We start from the raw sequence: 27,022 nt of genomic DNA, 5'->3' as shown, positions 1-27,022 counted from the left end.
CAAATCAGATTTGTCTAATAAATCCATCACTCTAAATAGTTTTATACAGAAAACTATTAAGATTTTCTCAACAAGGTTTAAACTAGCTTCATGAATTACATTTTACTATCGGTACTTTGATTAAAAAATAAAATAAAAAATTTCAAGCAAAAGAAGTAACTCGAATGAAGGTATTACATTTATTTAACTAAATAAAATAAACTATAACAAAAATAAATCCGTAGTTAAAAACAAGGCACACTTCTGCCTTTACATCATACATACCAGACATTTTATTTTACTGTTTAAACACTATGGGTTTTGGGAAGTTCGAATCTTATAGTTTTAACTGCATTTGTGCAAGAAAACAATATTGCTCCTCTATAAATAAAGGCATCAATCTTTATTAAAAATCTAAAATTTACATCTAAAAGCATGTTTAATTATATTCGGTAGCGGGATATCGGAAACTATCGTGTACCGGGTATGACGAGTAGAAGTAGGGGTATCAGTGAACAGAGATCTCCAGAGCAAGAACATTTAAATCTTATAGTGCTGTTATATTTGGTAGCGGAATCTCGGAAACTATCGTGTACCGGGTATGACGAGTAGAAGTAGGGGTATCAGTGAACAGAAATCTTTAGAGCACCAACATTTAAATCTTATAGTGTTGTTATATTCGGTAGCGGGATCTCGGAAACTATCGTGTACCGGGTATGACGAGTAGAAGTAGGGGTATCAGTGAACAGAAATCTTTAGAGCACCAACATTTAAATCTTATAGTGTTGTTATATTCGGTAGCGGGATCTCGGAAACTATCGTGTACCGGGTATGACGAGTAGAAGTAGGGGTATCAGTGAACAGAAATCTTTAGAGCACCAACATTTAAATCTTATAGTGTTGTTATATTCATATCGTGTCCGGGTATGACGAGTAGAGAAGTAGGGGTATCAGTGAACAGAAATCTTTAGAAAACCAACATTTAAATCTTATAGTGTTGTTGTATTCGGTAGCGGGATCTCGGAAACTATCGCATACCGGGTATGACGAGTAGAAATAGGGGTATCAGTGAACAGAAATCTTTAGAGCACCAATATTTAAATCTTTTAGTGTTGTTGTATTCGGTAGCGGGATCTCGGAAACTATCGTATACCGGGTATGACGAGTAGAAATAGGGGTATCAGTGAACAGAAATCTTTAGAGCACCAACATTTAATTCTTATAGTGTTGTTATATTCGGTAGCGGGATCTCGGAAACTATCGTGTACCGGGTATGACGAGTAGAAGTAGGGGTATCAGTGAACAGAAATCTTTAGAGCACCAACATTTAAATCTTATAGTGTTGTTATATTCGGTAGCGGGATCTCGGAAACTATCGTGTACCGGGTATGACGAGTAGAAGTAGGGGTATCAGTGAACAGAAATCTTTAGAGCACCAACATTTAAATCTTATAGTGTTGTTATATTCGGTAGCGGGATCTCGGAAACTATCGTGTACCGGGTATGACGAGTAGAAGTAGGGGTATCAGTGAACAGAAATCTTTAGAGCACCAACATTTAAATCTTATAGTGTTGTTATATTCGGTAGCGGGATCTCGGAAACTATCGTGTACCGGGTATGACGAGTAGAAATAGGGGTATCAGTGAACAGAAATCTTTAGAGCACCAACATTTAAATCTTATAGTGTTGTTATATTCGGTAGCGGGATCTCGGAAACTATCGTGTACCGGGTATGACGAGTAGAAATAGGGGTATCAGTGAACAGAAATCTTTAGAGCACCAACATTTAAATCTTATAGTGTTGTTATATTCGGTAGCGGGATCTCGGAAACTATCGTGTACCGGGTATGACGAGTAGAAGTAGGGGTATCAGTGAACAGAAATCTTTAGAGCACCAACATTTAAATCTTATAGTGTTGTTATATTCGGTAGCGGGATCTCGGAAACTATCGTGTACCGGGTATGACGAGTAGAAGTAGGGGTATCAGTGAACAGAAATCTTTAGAGCACCAACATTTAAATCTTATAGTGTTGTTATATTCGGTAGCGGGATCTCGGAAACTATCGTGTACCGGGTATGACGAGTAGAAGTAGGGGTATCAGTGAACAGAAATCTTTAGAGCACCAACATTTAAATCTTATAGTGTTGTTATATTCGGTAGCGGGATCTCGGAAACTATCGTGTACCGGGTATGACGAGTAGAAGTAGGGGTATCAGTGAACAGAAATCTTTAGAGCACCAACATTTAAATCTTATAGTGTTGTTATATTCGGTAGCGGGATCTCGGAAACTATCGTGTACCGGGTATGACGAGTAGAAGTAGGGGTATCAGTGAACAGAAATCTTTAGAGCACCAACATTTAAATCTTATAGTGTTGTTATATTCGGTAGCGGGATCTCGGAAACTATCGTGTACCGGGTATGACGAGTAGAAGTAGGGATATCATTGAACTCGTTTATATTGCGTTATCGTTCTATTTAAGAAAATATTTGGTGTTAATACTATTCTTTTATCTAGGTAATCAAAACTTAAGACTTTTAAAACAAGATGAAAACAATACATTTTTAACTCCGGTTGGTCAAATCAAATCAAATCACATTTTATTGCATTTTTACAATTTTACTTTGCATTGCAAATGTCAGTAAATCATTCTAAATCATTTTGTAAATAGTTTCACACATGCCAAAGTTAAAGCATTCACACATGCATCCAAACCTACACTTCCACACATTCACCCAAGCACACTCTCACTGACTCTAGATCCTATGCCTCTCATAAATCCCAGCCGCTCATCATGAATTCATCGACAGAGTAGAACGCTCTAGACACCAATAGGCGTTTTATACGAGTTTTGAATTGGTTCTTATTGTTGGAGTTCTTTATACTTTCCGGGAGCTTATTGATTAATCCGACACCAACTTGTTGTGGCAGATGCTGCGTAAGCGTCAGCCTGTGCTGTTGGGCTCGATAGTTGTCCCTGCCTCTGGTTTCATATTGGTGAATGTCCACACCGCGGACCATAGTGCATTTTGATTTGCAATACATGATCACGTCGTATATATAGAGGCAGGGCAATGTCAGAAATTCAAGCTCCCTAAAAGATTCCCTGCATGACTCTCTGTAATTTAACTTTCCAATTATTCTGACAGCCTTTTTTTGGAGTCTAAAGACTCGCTCAAATTTGTTTTTGGCACAGCCTCCCCAAAGTCTCACTCCATACGCAAAGTGTGGGTGAATTAGGCCATAGTAGGCCATTTTTAGAACTTTAGGGGAACATAGCTTTGCTAGGTGGCGCAAGGCGTATATGCCTGCTGAAATTTTAGCACACATATTGTCGACGTGGTCATCCCAGGTCAATCCTCTGTCAAGGAACAATCCTAGAAACTTTGTGGAGTATGTTTCCTCTAAAAGGACATCATCCACAAATACAGCTGGCCGCTCTGAAAGCTCATTCTGCCTAAGGCAGAAATGTACAACATTCGATTTGGATTGGTTTGTTTCCAAGTTCATTTCAGCAAAGTATTGAATGCAGGAATTGAGTTCTATGAACGTTGTGACTTCAAGTTCTTGCAATGTTTTGCTTTTAAAACAGAGAGTCGTGTCGTCAGCATACTGAACGAGTTTTCCATGCTGGATCACAGAATTCAGTCTAATGACATAAATCAGGAATAAAAGAGGCCCAAGAATAGATCCCTGAGGGACACCATGAGGCACTTTAATTTTGTTTGATGAGACGTTCGAAATCTCCACTGTCTGATCTCGCTCCTTTAGGTAGGAGGCTAGCCATAACCGTGGAAGCCCCCGAACGCCACATCTCTCCAACTGGTGCAACAGTGTCTCATGATGCACACAGTCAAATGCTTTGGAATGGTCAAGAAATATGCTAAGCACATGTTCTCGCCTCTCCAATCCATCGACAACATTGTCCAAAAGGTTATTCACGGCATCGATTGTGGATCTATTTTTTCTGAATCCAAATTGCTCTTGATTCAGAACTAGCTTGTTTTCCAGAAAGCTTTCAAGTCTTTCAGAGAAAACCTTTTCAAAAATTTTGCTAAACACGGGCAGAATTGAAATAGGACGATAGTTGCTGGCAATGCAAGGATCGTCCGTCCTTTTTGAAAATTGGAATGACTTTGGCTGTCTTCAAAAGCGATGGAAAAGTTCCAGATTCAAATGAAAAATTTATTAATTTTGTGAGTGGTTCCAATACGTGCCTGAAGCAGCGTTTAAGTAACCACACTGACATCCCGTTTCTGTCACATGTTTTTTTCGAATTCAATCCCTGTATGACGCGTGCTACCTCCCTCTCACACACAGGAGTCAGAGTCATGGGTGCAACCGGCTCCAGAACATGCCCTTCACAAGATTGTGTTCCTGCAAATGACGAGTTCATTGAAGCCACAGAAGTAAAGTATTTATTGAATTCATTTGCCACTTGTAATTGATCTTCAACAATTTTGCCTTCAACTTTGATTGCAATTACCTTGGAACCTTTGTTTTTGTCTTTACTCATATCTCGAGAAGAACTATTGATGATTTTCCAGGCTGTCTTTGAAAAATTTTCACATTCACCCAAGGCTCTATTAATGTCATAGGCTTTAGCTACACGTATGACCTTCTTATAGATCCTCCGGTAAGTTCTAAAAAATATTTGGTAATGAATGAATGATTGATTCCCAATATGTCACGTGCTATTTAAGTTTGAAAGCCCATGCTCGGCCACTCTGGAGCATGAGGAAAATGGTTGAGTGTCAGCATGTAAACTTTGTCGGGGTGTGTAAAAAATGGACGTGGTCAGATTTGTTGCCACTGACGATTGTGTAGATCGCGTGGGTGATCCTTAAAAGACATAGTGGCCCAATTTGTCTGCAACTTACGTAGTCGTTTATCCCGAAATAGCTGTTTATCAATTAATACTAAATGTTCTGAGTTGATGGCATGGCTTCATCTAAAGTAATATCGCGTAAAACGAGAAAATGACGCAGTGGACTGTAACCTGTGCCTCTGAAGTGAAGAGAACAATTTGATAATTAATGTATGAAACGGTAGCATTAATGAATATTGGTCGTCGACAGATGCTGCTAACACTAAATAATACTACCGGCAGAATTTCAAGGGTAAAGGAAGGAGGACGCAGGACGCACGTACGCACATGCGCGGCCGCGTGGATTGATCTGTGAACGGGGGAGCACAGCATCTCAGTCCGAACCGGAGTGCACCCCGGCATCGCGGGTCGCTTCGCCACCGCTTGTAGCGCTTGTTTTGTGAGTGTGGTGTTACTCCCGAGTCCTTCCTTGTCCTCTACCACTGTCTCCTGAACCCTTGTCCTCGTCCGCGAGACACGGAGGATCCGTTATCAGGTCCTTGGCCGTCAGATGGTGTATGTGGTGCAATCGGCTCGCTCACCTTATCTCTTCGCATACTAAATTTTATACTTATTCTACCACATATAGATATGTGCTTTGTATATAAGTAAATATGTCATAAAATACCTAGGTACACGATTTCATAATAAATCAATCCTGGATTTCAATGAGAATCGTATAAACTGTATAATGACATACGTTTTACGTTGAAGAACGAATTCACCACTCTCCCTGGCCAGTAACTATAAAATTAAGCAAATGAAACAGAACATTTGAAATTATTTTTGTCAATTCAGATCAAAACTTTAGTGACCATAACAGTTAGCAATTTGTCATTTTTTGTTTGGTTAATAATATTGCAGGACGATATATGTGCTGGGTATTAATTGTTCATTTCGTTACTACTAACCTTTATAACCAGTTTAACGTCAAATATTGATCAATTCCAGTCATAACACAATTAAATTAACAATATTCATTAAAATTTTGTCTAATAAAAAATTATGAAATTCCACGCTTTCCCCGTAAGCTCTTCAATTTCAAACTTTGCCTCAGATGACGTATTATATATAATTCATAATTTTGTTTTGAATTGCATTCTAGATTCAGTTTGCAGCTTATGAGCAATAGTTCAGTAGGTTAATAACAAAAATTTATTGGATAAAGCCAGTTACAAATAATCGCCAATAATTAAAACCTCCCAAGAGACATTCGTGTATTTGTGTGTTCTTGTGTGAATTATGAATAAATAACGAATGTTTATTTAATACATACATGACCAACTATTAAGTATTAAATTATATGTTATATGTTTGTATAATTATGTAAAGACTAAAACTATACAATTAAACATAGATTTGATCTGTATGTATTACTACTTTATATTTCAATGTATTGATGTATGTGACTCGTCAGTACAACCTGCATCATAGGATTATTTTATTGTTGTTGATGTCGCATGACCGCATGACGTTGTTATACAATGTATGTTATACATAATGTTCACATAATAATAAGCCTGAGTCTACTGAAATCTGACAAATTATTCAAATATATACGTGTATAACACCATGAATACATTGTCTCCGCGGTATGCGGTATCGTGTCATATTCATAGAGTTTCAAAAATGAGTACAGTCCAACGTCTTAGACCGCTCTGCCATCGGCATTCCCCAACGATACTCTAAATTTTCTTTCAAGAAAAACAGTCTGAGTTGGAGATGGCGCAAGTTCGAATCCTCTGTGACCGTTTTTTATCAGTACCATCGACCTTGTACTGTATTGACTCCCCCGCCTTATTCTGTTTGATAAGATCCTAGTACAGGCCTGTGGCCCATGAGGACGGTTAGAATAAGGCTTAAAAGGGGCGGCTTCTCCTTAAAAAGTTGATGTCTTGCTCTACCAAAATTACGAATAAACACTAACTATATAATGCTGTCATTAGTCGGCGAGGCGGACAACGTGTATTGAGAGAACGATTGCAGCCACAACAGTGAAACCTTCCTAAACCACATTAAGGGAATTAATTAAAAATTGTTTCGTGAGATTTTGTGGGCAGGAGGGATCTTAAAAGATTCTGAAGTAAATCTGTGACAAATGGTACAGTACACAGTTTTAAATATCTCTAAAACACATATGCGTTTTTTTATTTCAAATGTGGTGTACCAAAGAATGACAGAATTTGGGTTTAAAACCCCATTATTTCATATCTCTACAAATAAAATAATAAATACAGGAGTTTCTTAACCTGCAGTTAATTTTTTATAAGTAACTTGGAATATGCCACTTTCGAATATATTTACCAATTTTCCATCTTAAAACATTAAAAGTTGAAATATGTGTTACTTCAAAAATTCAGTGGAAGAGTATGTCATTTTGTGCCTTATTTTAAATATAGAAATGTATCTACTCTTAAACTACCTGTCTATCTCTATAGTTTTTTTAGTAATACCTTTAAATTATATCTCTACATTTTCAAAAAATAAATCTATACTACATGATACATGTTAAAAACATTTTTGGTGATATATCATTTGATAAAAAAACTTGAGAAGAAAAAAATAAAATGAATTGCCAATAAAATGATCATATTTAATGAAATCCCCCTAATATTTAAGAATAATTAATTTGAAAAGCTTTAATTATGCGACAGCTATAAAACCGGTTTCCACTTGTGGAAATAAAGACTTACCGACTGTACCAGCTGTACGTGAGATGTTCGGTTCGGACGGGTGAAGCAGCGTCGAGGTAGCCAAATTCTCATTAATTATTCATCCCGCAAGGATGTCACTTAGTCATGCGTCTTGTGAGTTTATAAACGTCTGGCGTCCTTGTCGTGTTCTCACAATGTACCGCGTATACACTCCAAAGGAGGATCTACCGACATCATTGATTCTCATTCAAGTCTAGGAGGATCATCCTGATGTGTTGTTCGAGACCCTTATTCACACGGCGGGTATTAGTTGTGGGCGATTTGTTTGTGACTGGATACAATGAAGTGGAAGTAAACCCGATATAATTTGGGTGAATGGGGATGGTTATACATTATAAGAGTATGTCCTACTGGTGGATATAATGCCGTGGAAGTAAACCCGATATAATATGATGAATGGGGATGGTTATACATTATAAGAGTATGTCCTACTGGTGGATATAATGCCGTGGAAGTAAACCCGATATAATATGATGAATGGGGATGGTTATACATTATAAGAGTATGTCCTACTGGTGGATATAATGCCGTGGAAGTAAACCCGATATAATATGATGAATGGGGATGGTTATACATTATAAGAGTATGTCCTACTGGTGGATATAATGCCGTGGAAGTAAACCCGATATAATATGATGAATGGGGATGGTTATACATTATAAGAGTATGTCCTACTGGTGGATATAATGCCGTGGAAGTAAACCCGATATAATATGATGAATGGGGATGGTTATACAGTATAAGAATATGTCTTACCGGTGGATATTGAAGTGGAAGTAAACCCGATATAATGTGATAAACGGGGATGGTTATACATACATAATAAGAGCCTCTCCTACTGGCCTCTCCTAATTCAGAATCAAGTGAATTAAACATTGTATGTCCGAATGTAACCAAAGAGTAACATATTTTATTGGCGTAAGAGCAAATGTAATTAATTACTGTATTCTTAATTACTCCAAGATTCTTATTAAACGCGGAATCTCATGAATCTCAGGCTTACTACCTACAACCCCAAACCTTTACGATCGGTCATATCATTAGTTTAAATTTGAAAAAACCCAATACGCTGTTATTTTGATAAGATATGCACATAGTGTTATGTGAATTACATAAATAAAACTTTGTTAAATATACTGTAAAATATGAATTATAAATAAAAAATAATTATATATTTTTTACTTATAAAACTAGTACTTATATTTTTCAGTAAATATCCATAAATTAGTAAATATTAGTAAATTATAACTTAAAAAGCTTGTTACATTTTATTTACTGTTTAATTAACTTTTTTAATTTTTTTATTACTAAATTATATTTAAGGTGGACAATCTATGTTTTCCAATTTTGAGAAAGTTCCAAATAATGCTAAATAAGTACTTTATTTTTCACTGTACGTTCTGTCGTGAGGTAACTTTTGATAGAAATGTCGTAGAGACTTGAAATTTATACAACAGACAAATAAACGTATACAAACTTATAGATTCCTCTTGGTCCAAAGAAGAACCAATGGTCTGGGGTCAAAAGGTCAAAGGGCAGCAAAGCTACAGTCAGTTCGGTTACGTTCCTTCAGGGCCTTCTATACACCGCTGTATCGTTTTATATATTTTACAAGTCCTCCTCTCTGCATTTTGGAACTTACTGGCTGACATCACACAGCTACTATAAATTGACCTGGTAAACTTGTTCTCCTCATTGCATTTTATAAAAATATGACATTTTCGTGAAAGCGTATACAGCGAGTGGTCTTAGCAGGTTTGTAGCAGTGAATGATACATTTCCGCGTTAAGAGATACATTTTGTAGTTTTAAACGTTCACTTACTTGTATGAATGATAAATCGCCAAAAAGTATTTCTTTTTTTTAAACATCTATCATGTAGTATAGATTTATTTTTTGAATAGAGATATGGCATATTCCACTTATAAAAAATTAACTGCAGGTTAAGAAACTGCTGTATTTATTATTTTATTTGTAGAGATATAAAATAATGGGGTTTTAAACCCAAATTTTGTCATTCTTTGGTACACCACATTTGGAAACAAATAAATTTTTTTGAAATAAAAAACGCATATGTGTTTTAGAGATATTTAAAACTGTGTACTGTACCATTTGTCACGTCTTGTAGTCAGAAGTGAGTGTTTTACGTAGTACATTTAGGGCGGTGGGGTGGAGATCAGTCTGTGGTTAACTTGTCTACGCATGGGACAGATAAACTTTGTGTTTTTATACGTTCACTTTCCTGTAGCCAGAGTTGTGTGTTTTACGTGAAAATCAGAATAATGCAAAGATTATAGCATGACAGTTATTGAGAAATTCAATTAAAGAGCAATTATGAGTTAATACGAGCAGTGTAAATTTCAGTTTTAAAACTACTACCGTAACATTTCATCAATATCGTATATTATTACTACATTTATTGTAGTGATTCTGTATCCTTTAACTAGCTGCTCCAATTTTCTATTTAATGTTTTGTCTATGCGTTGTGATTACTTGTTACATTATTATTTAGCTATTAGTATACATTACTATTACGGTGAACTTAGTATCCGATTATAAAAATTAAGTCTAAGCCATATATAAATAACGGCACAAATTCGTAGACGACAGTGTTCAGTCCAAAACGTCGAAAAGTTTGAAGTTGCTGAACTGTATGAATCAGCATGCGGGCTCCAACTGTTTAAATGTTAATTTCGTTCTGTCAAGTCTTGTTAACAGAGTGCTATTCCATTGAGCTTTTTGTGATGTTATTCTATTTATAAAACGCTTTAAGAAACTCACTTTACTGTTTCGTAAATTAATTGAGTTCAAAATTAATGAAGAATATTTTTATTGTAGGCTATGTCTAATCTGTAGTCGAATTATGCAGTTGTTTAGAACTTTGTTTATTTGGAATTTTGGAATTTTAGATGTGTCACGAAGTGGAGTGCCACTAATTTGGGTACTGGGAAGGGAGCAACTGAACCATTTCTTTTGAATTGCTTGCGGTTGTGTTACTCCAAGTATTATGCGATGTGCCGTGTGTTGCACAAGTCCCGTTTTGTGTGTATTTTAAGTGACGGCTTACATTTTATCTAGACTTTCCAATATATCATTGATGTTTTGAATGGAAAATTTCTGATTTAATTTCTGATAGGTTAAATAGCCTGTATTGTTAAAATGCTCTCTACGTTTAAACACTCGAGTGTCATTTGACAATAGGTCATTTTAAATTTATATCCTTTTAAGATTGTAAATTAATGAAACCAATATACGAAAGATATTTATTTTAAGTCTACAATTACAGTATTTTTTTTAAAATATCTGAAGCACACTGTATAACGTGCAATGGTAAGCGTTCTCCCATGAGCTGAATGGTTTGCACGTATTCAATAACTCTGAGGTTTCTGTCGCCATCTTACCTCCTGTGTTAGTAGCAGTTAAAGTGACAGTCGCAAGTCCGGGTGTAATGGGGTTTGTAGTTTACTTTGGCTTAAAGTTATTTTCCTTTAGCGGGTGCGATTTTTAGGAACGTGGGGAAATCGCTCATAAGTAATGTATTTGGTACTCGGATCTCTCCTCGAATCCTTTGCTTTTGACCCCCTATCTAGAGTGACGTGCAGGAATCCAAGTGGAATAAAGTAGAAGGAGAGTTACGAAGCAAGTCGATTCGGTCCTAGATGGACAGTGCCGTGCTCGTTCGATGAAAGGAACTTTCTCGATGCCCTACTCTCCTCGTTGAATCGGCTACCGGAAGTGGCTCCTGGAGCCTAACCCGAGCATCGCTTTTCTCCATTGACACATGCAACATCCTTACCGCCGAACTGATCTGCTCTAAAATGTATAATCAAACTAGCGACAAACTAGAACTATACGTTAGAGTGTTAAGTGAGCTTACCTTCGTCTTCAAACCGTTATAATCCTGGTTCAGTACCAGAAACGGAGAGTTGCCTACCATGAAATGGGTTACAGTGTGCAGTAAACCATTCCTCAGACACGAGCGAGCATCTGGCTGACTCCAGCTCGGCTGTAACTCCGCGTCGTTGTTTTTCCGCGCTATGACTTCAGTGAGTGGAGTGGCAGTAGTGCGGGCATACGCCGCTCCGAAACGGAACCAATGCCCGGTTCTTATTAATTACGTTCCGGTCTTGTTTTGTTGGTCCCCGATTGTTGTGTCTGGAACGGCTTATGGCCCGGTTTATGGAGGAAGGAGCGACTGTGAAGGTGAAACCATACACAACCTCCTACACTGTACACTCTAGGTTCTAGAAAAATTAAGGGAACGTCGTAAACCCGAGCGTTTTTGAGAATACTAGTTCAAAAGGATTTGAGAATACTGATTTGATTCAAGAGGAATCAAAACTGACCTCCTCACCAATACATTTGTGTATGTATTGGTGAAATATGTATATTTTTGACTGCTGCTTTAAGATCAGTAATCCGAACACTACTAGGACTAAAGTAAATTTATGCTAATTTTTACTGGCAAATTATTTTTGTGTTTATTTTTCACAAATCCACGATTATACCCATAAAAAGTAAATCTAACTAACGTACTTAATTATTTTTCCCATTATATTAGTTTTGATTATAATAAGATTAATTTATATGCATCAAATACTAATATATATATATATATATATATATATATATATATATTCCAAATCGAAAATTTTTATATATACACACATACAGGTCTTCTCACTCTGTTGTCAGGTTTGAAACTGTATTATGCGAAATATGATTGTGGCAATCATATGAAGAATTGTGCAAATGAAGTTAGAGCAGTAGATATATCAATATATATCTGAGATATAAAAACATTATCACTTTCAATATTATTAGTTGTGGAATCCAACCTTCTTCTGTCAAAGCTGTTGAACCTAAGTAATGAAGACCAATTTATTATAGAGCGGTCCCACGGTACGATAAAATGGTATTTCAGAACAACTCAATTGGCACAGGAATAATAATCTTAACGAAATGACAATTTTTAATTCTGTTTTAGATACTACACTTCATTTGCGCGTCTTTTCACTAATGAATATAACAGGCCATAAGTTCTTTATTTGGCCGTAAGTGCTTTTTAGTGAAAGTGATCCTGTCAGGAACTGCGACCAACAAACTCCGAGGGTCTCCTGAAGAATAAGGACACGTTTGATAAAGGCAACGAATCAGCAGCCCGCTTAATATTAACACCGACTTTGCGAAACGTCCATAAGTTGAAATTAGGTCGTATTTACGTAAAGCTTATAAATGTAACATGCAGCCGCCTTCCACCCCTTTTCAATTCTGTCAATGTCTTTTCTCGAAATGCGGTTGCGGTCAAGAGGTATCTTTTCTGCCTTAGGATCAGTATTTTTGTACAGGCCCGTATGTCGTCCAATATCATGTTGGATGACGTAGATGACACAATCAGAAAACATGAGGATTAAAACCGACGTTTTCACTATGTGTTCACGTTTGAAACTGTATTTGACGTTCCCACATCAATTGTTAGATGCACGTTACCACCTGTTAACTCCTCTCTAATTACCGTGGTTAGATGTGGAAGGCTGTGCATTTACAGACATCAAGCTTGAGGTCACGTATGATTGACCTCGTCTTTATGTTCTCAGGATCAGAGTTTATTCTCGCACCTTTAAAAGACTCAACAGAGAGATAAGCTAGTATAATAATAACGCTGACAGCCCTAGAACATGCACAATGGATCTTCACAAAAACATGTTACGAAGACTCTCGACATTCTTCTACAAAAACATATTAGATAGGTCAGGACTCGTTTGGCTATAATGTAGGCCCTTGTCTGCATTGTTAAATGCTTACGGTTACCAAGTAGTAATTCACTTCGTTAACTTTGTGTGTGTTAAAGAAGCTGGTCAGCCATAATTCCCACCATACTGTACAACCTTGACGAAAAGGTCTCTAAAACCATCCTAAGACGATGAAAGTCTATTTTTAACAGCGTGTATTTAAGGCAGTTCTTTTCGTGTCCGCAATTGCGAAATGTTCATTCCAGTTTGTTTTAACAGGTTTCAATTGGTTAAATTTTGATGTAATTCGTGCTATTTACTTATAATATTTTTATTACACTTTTTTATTCCACTTCAATAACCGAGTGCATAGCGAGGTCTTTGTGAAATATCAAATATGTATTTTCTTTCTCTCTCCGTTATATTCCTTTGTTGCAATATACCAGCCCGAGATCAGTAAGCCCCTGGCCTTATTTTATCGGTAATGCTAGAGGCATGCGTCGATCACGGACTATTCGCCTTTTTAGCTCTGTACAGTATTCAGTGTTGTTCGGCCTTAATCAGGCAGTGTACACATTTATTTAGTTTCATAACTTTAATTTAATGGTGTTTTTAAATTTTGTCTATGTTTAATTCTCCAACGCACATTGTTTACCGGCCTCTACAGCCTTATCTATAAACAATTCATGAACCTAAGCTACCAAACAAGTGCAGTTCACTTCACAGTAGTGACATTGAGCCTCATCCCTTTAAGTCTGAGTTCAAACAGCTGCAAACGTATAAATAGCTGTTGTAAATTATTTGTAACCTTAAAAGGAAACATTATTGTTGTGAGAAATGTAAACGGCCTGGTGTGACTCATGCCTAAACGTTAAAATTACATAATAGTATAGTAACGCAGATGTTACATTTTTTGTAATCCTCCATACCACCAACAGTCCTGTTTTATCGACCCTAAGCCTTGACCTGCTCTGTAACCACCCACTCACATACACACAGTAGCTTTTACCCAGCCGTGTGTTCAGTTTCAGTTTCAGTTGTCAGTGTGTGTACGTAGTCCAGTAGATAGTAGACTTAGTGTGGTTGTAGTGAGAACACACCTCCGAGATGGCGGCCACCAGCAGACGGAGAAGGCGACTCCAGCGACGGAACGATAACGAGGCTGCCCCCAGTCACAACAACAATGTGGACGACCTGCTTACGCTCTCCGCTCCGACCCCTGAGTAAGACTACCGAACCTCTGCCGAAAGGTCCACGCTCGATGCGGATTTTTAATCTGGGCAATTTCTTGTTTTCTTTTCCTTGCTTTATTTCTTAAACTACAAGTACGGAAGATTATTTATGTATCCGTCAGAAAATTGCTTATACAGAATTGAAGGGTGTACTACCGTTAGAGTAAACTAACATTGGACTTTTTTCATTACAAATGAGTTCTCCTTGGCATGAATAAAATTCTACGTTTGGACATGTTGAATACAAATCAAAATTACTATGTGAATACATTTCCCCTTGAATGTAAGTTAGTATGTGTCGCACCTTGTTTAGTTTTTGAGTATGGAGGGCTACAAGTAAGGTTTCACATTAAAGTTGGTGGGCTGTGAAGTTAACTAATCCTGGAAATGGTTTTAGTTCCCTCAAGTTTCGCTCTAAGCTGAAGATCATCCGCTGCTTTACAGAAATGTTCCCAACAGATTATGTGCATAGTCGTTTGTGGTCTTAGAATAAAAAAAAAACTATCTGCTGTATCCTATTACTCGATAAGTTTAACTGTCAGTGTTGAGAATTATATAGACATCAATCATACCACCCTGCTTTATACAAGGTCAGTATGCGCATCGGTTATATCTCGTCAGGTTCAGTTGTGCGCATCAGCATGGTAATAACAAAACGGGCAGAGACACGACAAGAATTACTGGTTAGGTAGCTTAATTGAGGCGCACTTAAAGCGGTCACTGGAGTAGGAACTTGTCACGTCGCCGGCACGGTGGGGCAGGAAAAGCCAACAAACTGACCAAGTGAAGAATGAGTGTGTGCTGGCCACACGTGGCCTCCCCACCAACCTCAAGAGATTGGTGGACTAATGCAATGTGAGCAAACAATTTTGTTCGCTTTGGTCTTTTGTCAGTCAGTTGTTCAGTTTGTAACTTCACACCCTACTCGGTCAGTATTTGTAAAGAATGGCAGCCAGATTTATTGTCTAAGATCCGTTATAGTGTTACAGAATCGTGATCCTACAGCTACGCGCGGATCCTTTGTTACATGTATTTTATCATTTTTTTTGCGAGATTTGTTGTACAGGATGATCGATTGACTGCTCGAGCGGAAGCAACATGCCTGTCAAGTACAGTACTAGTACACAACCAGTGAACCGAGTGCAGCCAAGACTGTTATCTTGACGTCTTAATTGTTGACCGTTCAATCGTCCGTTGCGCTCCATCGTCTTTACCTCCCGTGCCGAGCAGCAATCGTCTTCCGCGTCCGATTCCGGGAGAAACATTTCTCTTTTATTTTGTCGCTTTCCGATACTACTATCGCCGTTCATAGTAAAGTGCGTTTGTATCGCTCTTATGCAGTATTTGGGACTTAAATTTGTAGCTAAGAATCACAAAATTAAAGAGTACTACAGACCATGGTTTAAGAAAGGTATTCTGCTATTTTCCCATCCTTTTTTAAATTCGTCTAATCAAATCACACGTCTTTTATGCCCGTTACATGTATGCTTCAAAATTTCGGCATAACAAAAACGAAGATCCTTTGTGAAATTACTCCATAACTACCTGTAACTCGCATAGTTATTGTGGTCAAATATAATACAACTTATTATTTATCAAGTGTTTTTGGATACTTGTTAAATCCGTGTATTAAGAGTTTATAATTTAATGCAAAACACAGGTCTTATCCTTCTGAAGAGGGGTTCTCAAAATACAGTACAATAGTATAAACTATATTCATAGTATTAGTCAATATATATGAAAAGGGTAATATTCAGGTGGTGAGAGGGGGGGAATCGTCGAACTCAGCCAGCTAGTAAATTTCAGGAATACTTTTTTAGGGATTTTGTAGTAGTTCCTTTCCTGTTAGGAACTTTAAAACATTTTGTTTGAATTTAAATGTTATGTTTAGTCAAATCAAATTAAAAATGGGTTGATTGTGAACTGAAGGCTTAATAGTTGAGGTGTAGGTATTTTTATTGTGTAATGAAATTTATAATTTGATAATGGACTGTTAAAACAGGATGGCGTAAAGGATAAAGACTGCAGATACATTAAAAGTAACAGTTTGTAAAAATGTTAAATGCTACTTTCAACAACAGTTTGTAAACCATAGTAGCTACTCACTGTAAAAGTGAACCTTCGATATCGCTATATCTATAACACAATATCGTTAGTAAAGATGCTGCAGCATTGACATAATAGCTGGATCGGATTTGGCACGGAAAAGTGGGAGTGTTCTGCGTTGGCTGGATTTCTATTGTTGCTTTGTTTCGTATTGTTAGCCTCTTACACAATTGAAAGCTCGAGAGAATAAGCGAATCTATTATATTAGTTAATTTTATAAAAGATCTTCATGTTTGCTCTTAATAATTGTGCTTACCGACTAAAACTTTCTTGTTTAGTTTCCTAGTAGTAGTTTTTTTTAAGTGAATTGAGTTCATCGTTGACAAACTTATCCCCTCCCACCATAGTTTAAGCAGCGTTTTTCATAGTTTGGTACTAAACCAGAAAATGAACAGGAAACGATCCACAAGTATCGTGAGCCCTAAGCTAGCGTGTTTGTGAGTAGTTTAATCATTATGGACCATTTCAAAATATATAGGCTAATCTGAAATTTGTAAATTACTTTTGCAGAGAAATTCAGATACGTATGATGTTTTGTTTCATGAAACAAAAAGCCTAGACCGCGAAATTTGCCATTGCTCTGTTCAGGCAAGATGCATTTTGAGTACTAGCCATCATATGAATCTATTGATAAATATATACAATTGACATGAATCCTAACTCTCCTTTCTGAATTCTGAGATCATACTCTAGCGGTACGAGGTTCTCTTCGAGCTCTTAATAAACCAAGCCATACAACAATTGATACATTTGAATATGACTTCCTGGATTCTGACGATATCAAAACCTATAGTTCCGGAGAATCTTTTTAAATGGAAATGCTAAACGTGGTTGGTGAGCTGTACCACGTATGTAGCATCCTCACCACAGCTATTGTTGTCACCGTCACGTCGCAATCGTCACAAACATTTGAAACACACAGACAGACAAGTGTCAAGTCATAAATGAAGTGTATCTCCGGTCACGGTGCGCGGTAAGTCGTCATTTCAGACCCCCCATCTGTCCGCTAGAAGACCACTGATTGTCTTAAAAATCAGAGGATGACCCTATGACTGTCTCTTCAACGCATTTTTGTCAAAAGAGGGCTGAATTGCGATATTCTATGACGACAAAAACGTCTTAAAAGATAAAAGCATATACTACTGTTTTGAAAAGAAACAGTTAAAATGACATATTCGGTATCTTTCGGTACAAATAGGTAATTCTAAAATCATTATAGAACTCGAAATGAAACTAAAGTTCTAGTTAGTGAATTTGATCGATTGCCTTTACTCAGTGGTCTTTATCTGTCGAGTCTCTAAAATTCTCCGGGGGACAATGTTCGATAAACTCCTAGTTGAAAACATTCAACAAAACAAGACCACACAAATATTATGTCGAAAGATTCTTTTAGCGTATTTCTTGTCCCATTGTCGCGTAATATCACTATTCTCCTAGGCTAGAAATCCTTTCTTCTAAAACCAAGTAAGAGCAACAAAGCATTTTTTTTAAAGTTGTATTTAACTTTTTACATATAGGATAAAAGAGCACTATTCATTTAGTATTTATCAATATTGGAGCTAGTAATTATCAAAATGTTATTCCAATTGCAAAGAATGTCGTTCAAATCATCGCAAAATTCGAAACCCACATAGTTGTGCAAGTCAGGTAATTGAGTACAGGGGGAAGTAAGCGAGACATACGTACTTACGGATGAAGTAGAAGTACCAGCCGCTCAATCCGTGTTGTACTTACTGGTCACCGGCTCCACCAATTCTCTGAAAAATCTCCAATAGGCCTACCTCTTGCATAAAACTCATACCATTCGATTACTGAAATCGGTATGTTGGAAGATGTTGAGATGTTTAAATGTATCCTTGTTCAACTTTACATAATAATTCTGATAAGTGTTACGGTAAAGTTTGGATATTTTCATTTGTAAGATAAGAGCGTGGACCTGACGGAGGCGAGGTAGGTGGTAACGTATTCAATTGTCCTGTTACTGTTAAAATACTTGTCTCACGGGCTCTCCATACACATTATCCTAAGTGTTGTTTATTTTGTATTACAATGTAAGTTATTTATTTTGGTATGTTCACTTACGCATGTTTGCTCAAAAGGTTATATATTAATAATGTGAGCCATTATTAACACGTCAATATTTATAATAACATAATATATTATATATCACGCATATCGAGAGCTCCCTGTTGTAATGATGATCTTGATTGGTTCTATAAATCTTGATTCAATAATAATTTCTTTTTAAGTTAAAATTTATGATATTACAGATAAGTTATTCTCAATCTCAGCAGGATAGACTGAAATACATTGATAGTTTGAAACGGATTTGCAACTCCAACTAACGTTAAATCACATCAAATATGTTACTAACTATTGATCTCATCAGCAAAACGGATTAGACAGTTCTCTGTGATGGTAGCTTTTTGTTTCCCAGTCATGATAATTAGCAATATTTAAAAATCCCAATAGTAGTTTTAATCACAGTGAAAATTCTTAACACGTAGAATTGTTGTGTGATAACAATCACGAACCAGTTAGTAAGTACAGTTTCGTATGCAGTTATAGATAGGATACTCATAAAGGTAGTACAAGAAAATCTGTTCGATATTGAATTTCTTGTTTCATGAATAACTGTTTACAAACAAATATGGCAATGAACCTATTGCCTAAACCCATGTGTTGGCCACTGACCGATGTAATATATTTGTCATAGTTTCAAATAGACACTAATATTTGACAATATTGGAAAAATGTCATATATCACGCAAAAACGGGCATATTCTTTCTAACTGACGAAAAATATTTTTAAACCTGACATAAAATTCACAACAGTTAAAAACTAAATGAAATTCCCAGTGTGATATAAACAATTTAGATGCATTTATACGTTTTATTTGTCAACAATGTTAGCAATATCTACTTTGAATATGTGGAGTTACATTAGTGTCGAAGAAAATTTCTGGCAAGCAATACTGTCAAGCAATGTCACGTATATATTATAATATTTAATATTGGATTAAAACATTGTTTCTAAGATACATCCCCAGGGCCAGTCTCGAATTATAATGATTTTGAATTACAGAAAGAAAGTAAAATTACATCGTAAGTAAGATTTTTATTTGATCTAGAGTTTTATATAGTTATATTTGTAATATAGAGTGTTCCGGGATTTTAAAGTAGTGAGGAAGAAAATAAATTAGTTACGAAGTCACGCCCATACCCTGTAGCGCTGGGGTAACGCGCCTGCATTAATTTTAAACGACAATGCTACACGGTTGTTAAAAATTATGTATGTCGTTCCTTGCCAGCACAGCTGTCGAACTACTATTATATAGTATACTACAAGTTACAGTGACAACTACAAATGATACACAGCCGTAAATTCTGGGAAACTAATATTATTTACCAAGAATTTAAGCCGTCTTCGTCCTGTTTAGAGAAGTATGCTAAGAATGTACACATTCCTCTGCTCATCGTATGAGGGACATTCTCTGTCAAGGCAAGAGAGGAAGTTCAAAGTAAGAAACATTGTGTTAAGCGGTATTAAAATTCAAGGGCGAACAATGATCAAAATGACGCTGCCCAAAAATGGTGCCTTTTAAAGTTGTTAGTGTTTTTATTTAATTCGCTTATTTAAACACGAGCTATTTCATTTTGTACTTGAAATGTTCAATTAAAACTAACATTGATAATAGTTTTAAATAAAGAGTGCAAAAAATATATCAAAGTTTCGATTTATTATTTCTTGGTTTGTTCAGCAAGTCTTGTTTTATCACTCGTGTGATGCCTCAATTTCAGCACTTCAGCAGTCCCTCAAGTCCGTTTAATTTTGTTCTATAAGCCATATATCTACTATATAATCATGCTCATCAATACGTTTAATGCTCGGCGTCACCTGCGCTGTCACCGACAAATATTTGGCTTTAAACCAACTAAACTATATCGATATGAAATATTTTTAACCATAAGAGATCGTATATACTTATTTTTCAGCATTGAACGTCTGCAGTTTACTTTAGTGTAATACTCATTGGTAGTTTGCACATGTGTATACACATACTCACAAACCCTTTCATAAATAAATATGTGCAATATGTACTCAATCTGGATTTGTTTTCATGTTTATTAATTGAAACAGTACATTGTCCATAAGCTACTAGTGAAATTACAAGTTACGTGCATTGCTTTACTTCTTTCCATTCATTCGCCAAGGGTTGAGTAGTTTTCACATACGGTGTGAGAATTGTTTGTTAGTTTTAACGCAGCTAACACGATTCAGTACAAAACCCAAGTTATTTAATAATTAGTCTCGCAGGAAGTTTAGAGAGATCAAATTTGGATTATATGTATTCGTCACTAGTGTTGTGGGTCGTGTCAAAACTAAGAAGATAGGGTTTTGATTGCGGACTACGTGCGATATGGAACTCTTGCCGTGTTGTACGGTCCTAGTATAAGTAAGGTACGGTAGGCGGCTGCGGCGACGGCTCAGTCCCAGGGCATTCGTGCGCTGTGAAAGTGCACTTACCACTCCTGCTCTGACACATCTCGGGAGGTGTTGCGTGCATTAATTTTATTAAGACGTCACGAAAACCATGCCATGGCACACCGTGCTGCTGCACATTTATGTTCACTTTCACTGCCCGTTCGCGACCTAAAGAGAGAATCTCTAATCTTGCGCCCTGTATGTACTAAGTCACTATCATTCCTCTTTATGGAGATTATTCGTGGTGAATCTTTCATACCACTTTCTGATTTCTCCAATTTCGGGTTTTACCTTTCTCTTACTTGTATCCTGGTTATTTGTGTGCGGCTGGCAAGAGCATCTAACCAAACCTTAAATCAAACAACAAAACCAGCATCACACCTTATCATAACATTTCTAAGCAGCACGTTCGTGTTCGAATCTTATCATTTTTTTGCCCTACTGGTCTTTGCATTTTTGCGTTTAAGGCAAAATAATTAGTGCCTTAAGCCAAACCATGGACAGAAGTGACGAATGTATCTTTTCTCTATGCATATAATTATTCATATTGAGTTAAGGAACGTAATTTTCCACTTTTGAAAACGTTAATTAACAAAAATGCTGTACTTCATCAATGGATAAAACTTGCAGCGTATCCGTTGAGTCGTGTCTCGATTTGTTGAAGTAAAATCACTTTGAGAAAATTTAAACATAGTTGTAAATTAAAATTTTGTGATTTAGAGAATTAATTGTTGTGGTAACACGTAACTCGAAATTCCAAAAAACGAGAGCTTTGCTTCTCAGGAAGTCTTGTCCCTACTAATTATTGAACGGTTATAGATAGAAAAACGATACTAGCACAATGTACCTAGGTCAATAATGCCTAATTTTTGTATATACAAAATTTTTATGCATAAATATTAAATTTACGAAGGGGGGAGTGCCTCCGATTCAAAGTTTTCGCAGATAATAACCTTCCATTTGGAATACATTCTATAAGTGTATACAAACAACATTTGGTGCAACTGAATACCCTCATATTTTGTATATATTTGAGATATTTTTATAAAAATTAAACCTCACCCTATTTACAAAAACATATAAATCAAATTTAAACGCTCCTTATAAATTATGTATTACTGCTAAACACTTAGTTTCGCTGCCACTGTACTCTTAAAAATACACCATTAACACTCAAAACTATCAAATTAGAGTTTTTTATGCCAATAGTTGTAAAAATATAGATCCAGGGAATCCCCTTTGTAACGTTTTCAATGTTTTAATGTTTTAAATCCATTTTAAGGGGTTTCAAAGAAAGTCTTTCTGTCTTATCTTGCTTAACATTGCTCCTTTGACATCAGAAACTAACTTGTACTTTTTTTTAAATATCGTAATAGTGTTGGAACAGTTTCACTTAATACTAGTTAAATATTCTTATTATTTTAACATTGTAATTAGATGTGAATTGTGGATTTGGGTGAGCAATTTTTAAGATTATATAGAAAGGGGTTTCTAGCATTTTTTTAATAAGTAGGTAATGGTAAAATAGTGTGAGACTTGTAACTCGTAACACAGAAGGAATAATGGTCTTGGGTACATTCCAAAATGCTTGTTTTTACAATTTGAACATTTTGAGTTAGGGGCACTTGAAAATCTTTAATATTTCATATGTATATGTCTTTAAAAATCAGCAATGATGATATAGAAATATTTTTTTATATTTTTGCAACTGTTTAAAGAATTTACTGGGGAGTATAGTTTGTCATCAATTTGGATCATGCGTACTTGGTTTCCAGTTATTAAAGGGACCTAGTATTAAGTCAGCTGTGACATTAATTGCCGGCTTGGATTGTGTTAATTGACTTGCCATTATCTATGAAATGGATGTACAGACGGCAAATGGGATTATTTTAAATGGTTAGGATTAAAGGTGTTTTGTTCCCTCACGGGCCGATGCTAAATTGAGTCGCAAATCCACGAAGCCATGAGATGACTGTCTTGTTGCATCCCCGTCAACCTGTTGAAGCACGGAGTTCGACAGATAAAAGTTCGCACGAATATATTGCTGAAGAGCTATATAACTGCAATTTTCGACTTGTAGGTCCATTGACTCGTTATATGCAGAAGTTAGACTGCCTGTTAAGCATTATATCAGGCGTATCCTGCCATGACGCTGTAATTAAGGCATTTGAGATTTATGTAAATGATATATTATCTAGCGCCCTTCATACTTGATAAAATTCAGCACTTCAATACAGACAGCTAAATTGTGGCAATGATCAATAATCGTTAGGGCAGTTTTCTTGACTTGCAGAAAGCTGCAAGGGGTATTTAGATCACGTTTGTAAACGGTTTGAATAAAGCTCTAAGAGAAGAACTGGATGGATCAGGGATAAGACCAGAAAATTTGAGCCATCATAGGCTAGTTTAGTAGCGTTTTCTTGGTTTTTTTTCGAGTTGTTGGGGGTTCATACATTAATCACATATGCTATGTGATTCATCTAAGAGGACCAAGGATATTGTTGACATTTTCGTTTAGGAAAGCTTATTAGTCACCTTTTTATGGTAGGGAGTGACAGTATAAGTTTACGTTTTCCTAGGAATCTGCAGCCATAAGTCCTAGGCCTTATTTAATTTGTCACTGTTCTTGAAAGTTACAAGTCGAACGTAAAATGGACGTGTGTCTGTGCTGAAGACCTCGTATTTTATAACAGAAATTGCCGGAACAACCATGATGTTCTAGTGTACGAGTACATTCACATCTCCGTTAGGTCGTAATAATTGAAACTGTGCACAGAGTGTTATGATCACGAAAGATGGCATAGACGTGTAGGCAAAAAATACTGTTTAAGGTGACAGGCATAAATTGACAAATATTTATCCGTACACAACCAAAATATGTGACTTTGAGTTCTAATATCAGGAAAAGTGAAACCATTCCCGTATTTGGAAATTCTGCAGGATTAACTTTAATTTGGATATAAAAGAAATCCGTTCTCGATCTAAACCAAACTAGAGGACAACGTAAATGTTTTAAATCATGAAGTCTGATTATGTCATCCATAATTACACGAATTAGGGATTGTGCACGTTGTAATGTCATATAGTTTGCGGAGGAGGGATTACCTCCGGCCATTGTGAGAAACGGACACTATGGGAAAAGATTATACTTTTTTGTCTGTATTGGCACCGTGGTTACAGTAGTGCGTTATAGTTTAAGAAACGTTTTCCATTTTGTTAAACACTTGACCAATTATGGTCCTGTTCAAAATGATTTTTCGATGAGCAGTGTGACCAAAAACCTTTTGGTTCCTTCTCTTAGTTTGTTTAGTCAGGAATATTCCTGTTCATCCCAGCTGAGTTCAAGGTCGAAGCGCGTTGTCGACCCAGTGAATCCAGCAGGTGGAGTAAACAGTTTATTGACAGGAAACCTTACTGGGAGACAAAATAAAGCAATTGGCCCTCCCAACTCCCCCCCCATGTCATGCTCCACTTCCCCACCGCAGCTGACGTCATCTCCCCACCCCCTCCACTCGTCATCTACCGCGCTGCTAACAACATCTGGTTTAATTGACACATGGTAGGACACCACAGGGGTATCGATTGGCACCTCTCGCTCGAGGTCGTTGGGCGCTGCCAATCGCTGTCTTCCCAACATATTGGATACCGATTGGGGTTGGAGCTTCTTCTGACACTTGAGTTCATATAACTTCTCTACGCGTAACAATTCAGTACAGTAGTAATTCAATAAATTTTCCGGAAAATATATTCATGTTCTTGTTATGATGGATATGCGTTCTACAAAGTTTTAAATCATATATGGATTGGTTGGTCGTTTGTTTGCAGTTTGAAGAAATAGAATACCGCTTCAATAATTCTTTCTTAAGTAAGTTAGTAGTTCAAAGAAGTCAGTACACTATTTTTTTATTTTTGTAAATTCATGAGAACTCGGAACAACTACTGTTTAAGTTCAATATTAAAATAATCAATTCAAACTTCTCTTCATCGATTTCAAGACTGCTTTACGTCAATCCTGGCATGTCATATAACAGTTCGCAAGTAGTTATATTCCTGAATACCGTGTTCTAGAAGGTGCCAGTGGCTAAGAATTTGTAGTTTGTAATATGTGGCCCCAGGAACTATTGTAGATATTGAGATTTTATCTTGTAGGTTGGGAGGTGTTTCCGTTTTGTTTTTCACCTAAAACGGTTACAGGTTTGCAAGTGTTAACAGTTATAACAATTGTCAATTAAAACGTATAGTTGTAATTTCATAAATATTTTTGAATAAAATATGTTTCATGTCCTTATATTTAATTTCCCCCTCTAATTATTCGTTTTAAATATGACATTTAATAAGATATTTTAAATAAGTAACATATTTAAAACCGTGACCTTTTTTGAAATTGGAGTTTGGACCCCTTTTGTGGTTTTTTCTTCACTATTATCACTGTTTAAATATCATAATAAATACATTTGAAGAAAATCGCTTCAAATAAATTAGAGAATTGTTCTCCATTTGCTTTTTTGGATAATTACGTTGCTTCCTTTTGGCAATTTACTTATCATTTTCAGCGAATTACATCTCTGCCACGCCTCGCCAGTTGGAGAAACCGCGTCCGGCGACAATCGATGCTTACAAATTGGCCACCTGGTGAAAACTTCGAAGATTTGCAAAATTTTGAATCGCCTCGAGTGTTAAATTACACGAAAAACTGGAGGCAGACCACGGATCGGCCAGAGAACGACCGGTATCCACAACTCGTTTCGCAGTCGGATCTCCTCTTCAGCAGTCAGGTCGGTGTGCCACATACATCCGATACTCAGGAGAGGGTTGATGTGGTCACTACAGATCGCATCAAGGCAAACTCCTAGGGACAGCACCATGCATATAGTTGACAGTCAGTTTCAGCCATACACTGAGACTTCTTTGTTCATTCATTCGGCCAAAATACACAGATCAATAATGTTTAATATTTGTAATAATTGTCTTATTTCAAGAACCACAACATATGTATTCTTGAAGATTATGAGCTTTAACACTTTCTTAATTATTAGCTAAGAATGTGATTTTATTCTCAATGGGAAGTCAGGCCACTTTGGAGAATGTGACAAACTTCCCAGTGCAGCGAAGTGTCCATGGAATATTCACTTCTACATTTTAACAATATGATCCATAAAAGTAAGTTCTATGTAAATTTGTCGTTAAAATGTTGATTTATTTCTTGGTATGGCACATTTTAAGGTTGAATTACAACTATATTGTTTGATGCGGTCGTCTGTTATTAATTTGTAGGTCATTCTAAAGTATGAGTGATGGTGGGTAGGGAAGTATCAGATCGACACCAAATAATTATACCGCATATTTATCTCTCTTTTAGTTTTCAAAAAAAAGTTTTTGGTAAACAAACATTGTAGAATGGTCCAAAGTGATTTCCAAATAATAGGTAAGACTTTTGTTTTTGAACTCTATAGATTTTTATCTTAATATTCCGTTGTTTAGTAATTTTCCGTTACTAAAAAATATACCTTTTTTACTATAACTGCTGGACGGGTGTTTTGGAATGATTTTTGTTTGGTATTTTAATCTGCTCTCATAATATCTATCAAGCCCTATATTACCATTTGCGATGTTTGAGTTTTAGTCAAGGGGGTGACTTTTCCCGGAAATATCCCCTGTGGTTTAAGAACGAATGCTGCAAACAACATTTAGACCTCTTTCAGCGTTAAAGGTAACCAGGTAAAACATAGTGAATAAGATACTACAGTATCTTTATTTCCATTTCAAATTATACGGGTTAAAAATGTATTACCAGTGTTTAAAATCATTTGTTTCACGCAGATTGTTAGTGAATGAAAAAATCCGCCAGATGCTTGGTAAGGCAGTCAGTCCCCTTTAGCCTCCCCCTTTCGTCACTACTGCATG

The 27,022-nt window shown here is 36.4% G+C and overlaps 1 protein-coding gene across 2 annotated transcripts in view; it reads left to right on the top strand.

The window, feature by feature from the left end:
• The window catches only part of LOC124369250 (adenomatous polyposis coli protein-like), a 182,286-nt gene that overhangs the window by 31,233 nt on the left and 124,031 nt on the right, over window positions 1-27,022 (top strand). Inside the window, exons 1-2 of one of the 2 annotated variants that reach the window (XM_046827143.1) lie at window positions 5,167-5,249; window positions 14,320-14,517. The exons of the other annotated variant lie outside the window; for it this stretch is intronic. Coding sequence (XP_046683099.1) covers window positions 14,402-14,517 — 116 coding nt within the window. The 5' untranslated portion in view covers window positions 5,167-5,249; window positions 14,320-14,401. Of the gene's footprint in view, window positions 1-5,166; window positions 5,250-14,319; window positions 14,518-27,022 lie in introns of those variants that run through there. 2 annotated transcript variants of the gene reach the window in all.

The sequence above is a fragment of the Homalodisca vitripennis genome, chromosome X, assembly GCF_021130785.1.
Source record: "Homalodisca vitripennis isolate AUS2020 chromosome X, UT_GWSS_2.1, whole genome shotgun sequence".
NCBI classification, from domain to species: Eukaryota; Metazoa; Arthropoda; class Insecta; order Hemiptera; family Cicadellidae; genus Homalodisca; species Homalodisca vitripennis.
This window is presented reverse-complemented; position numbering and strand designations above follow the sequence as displayed.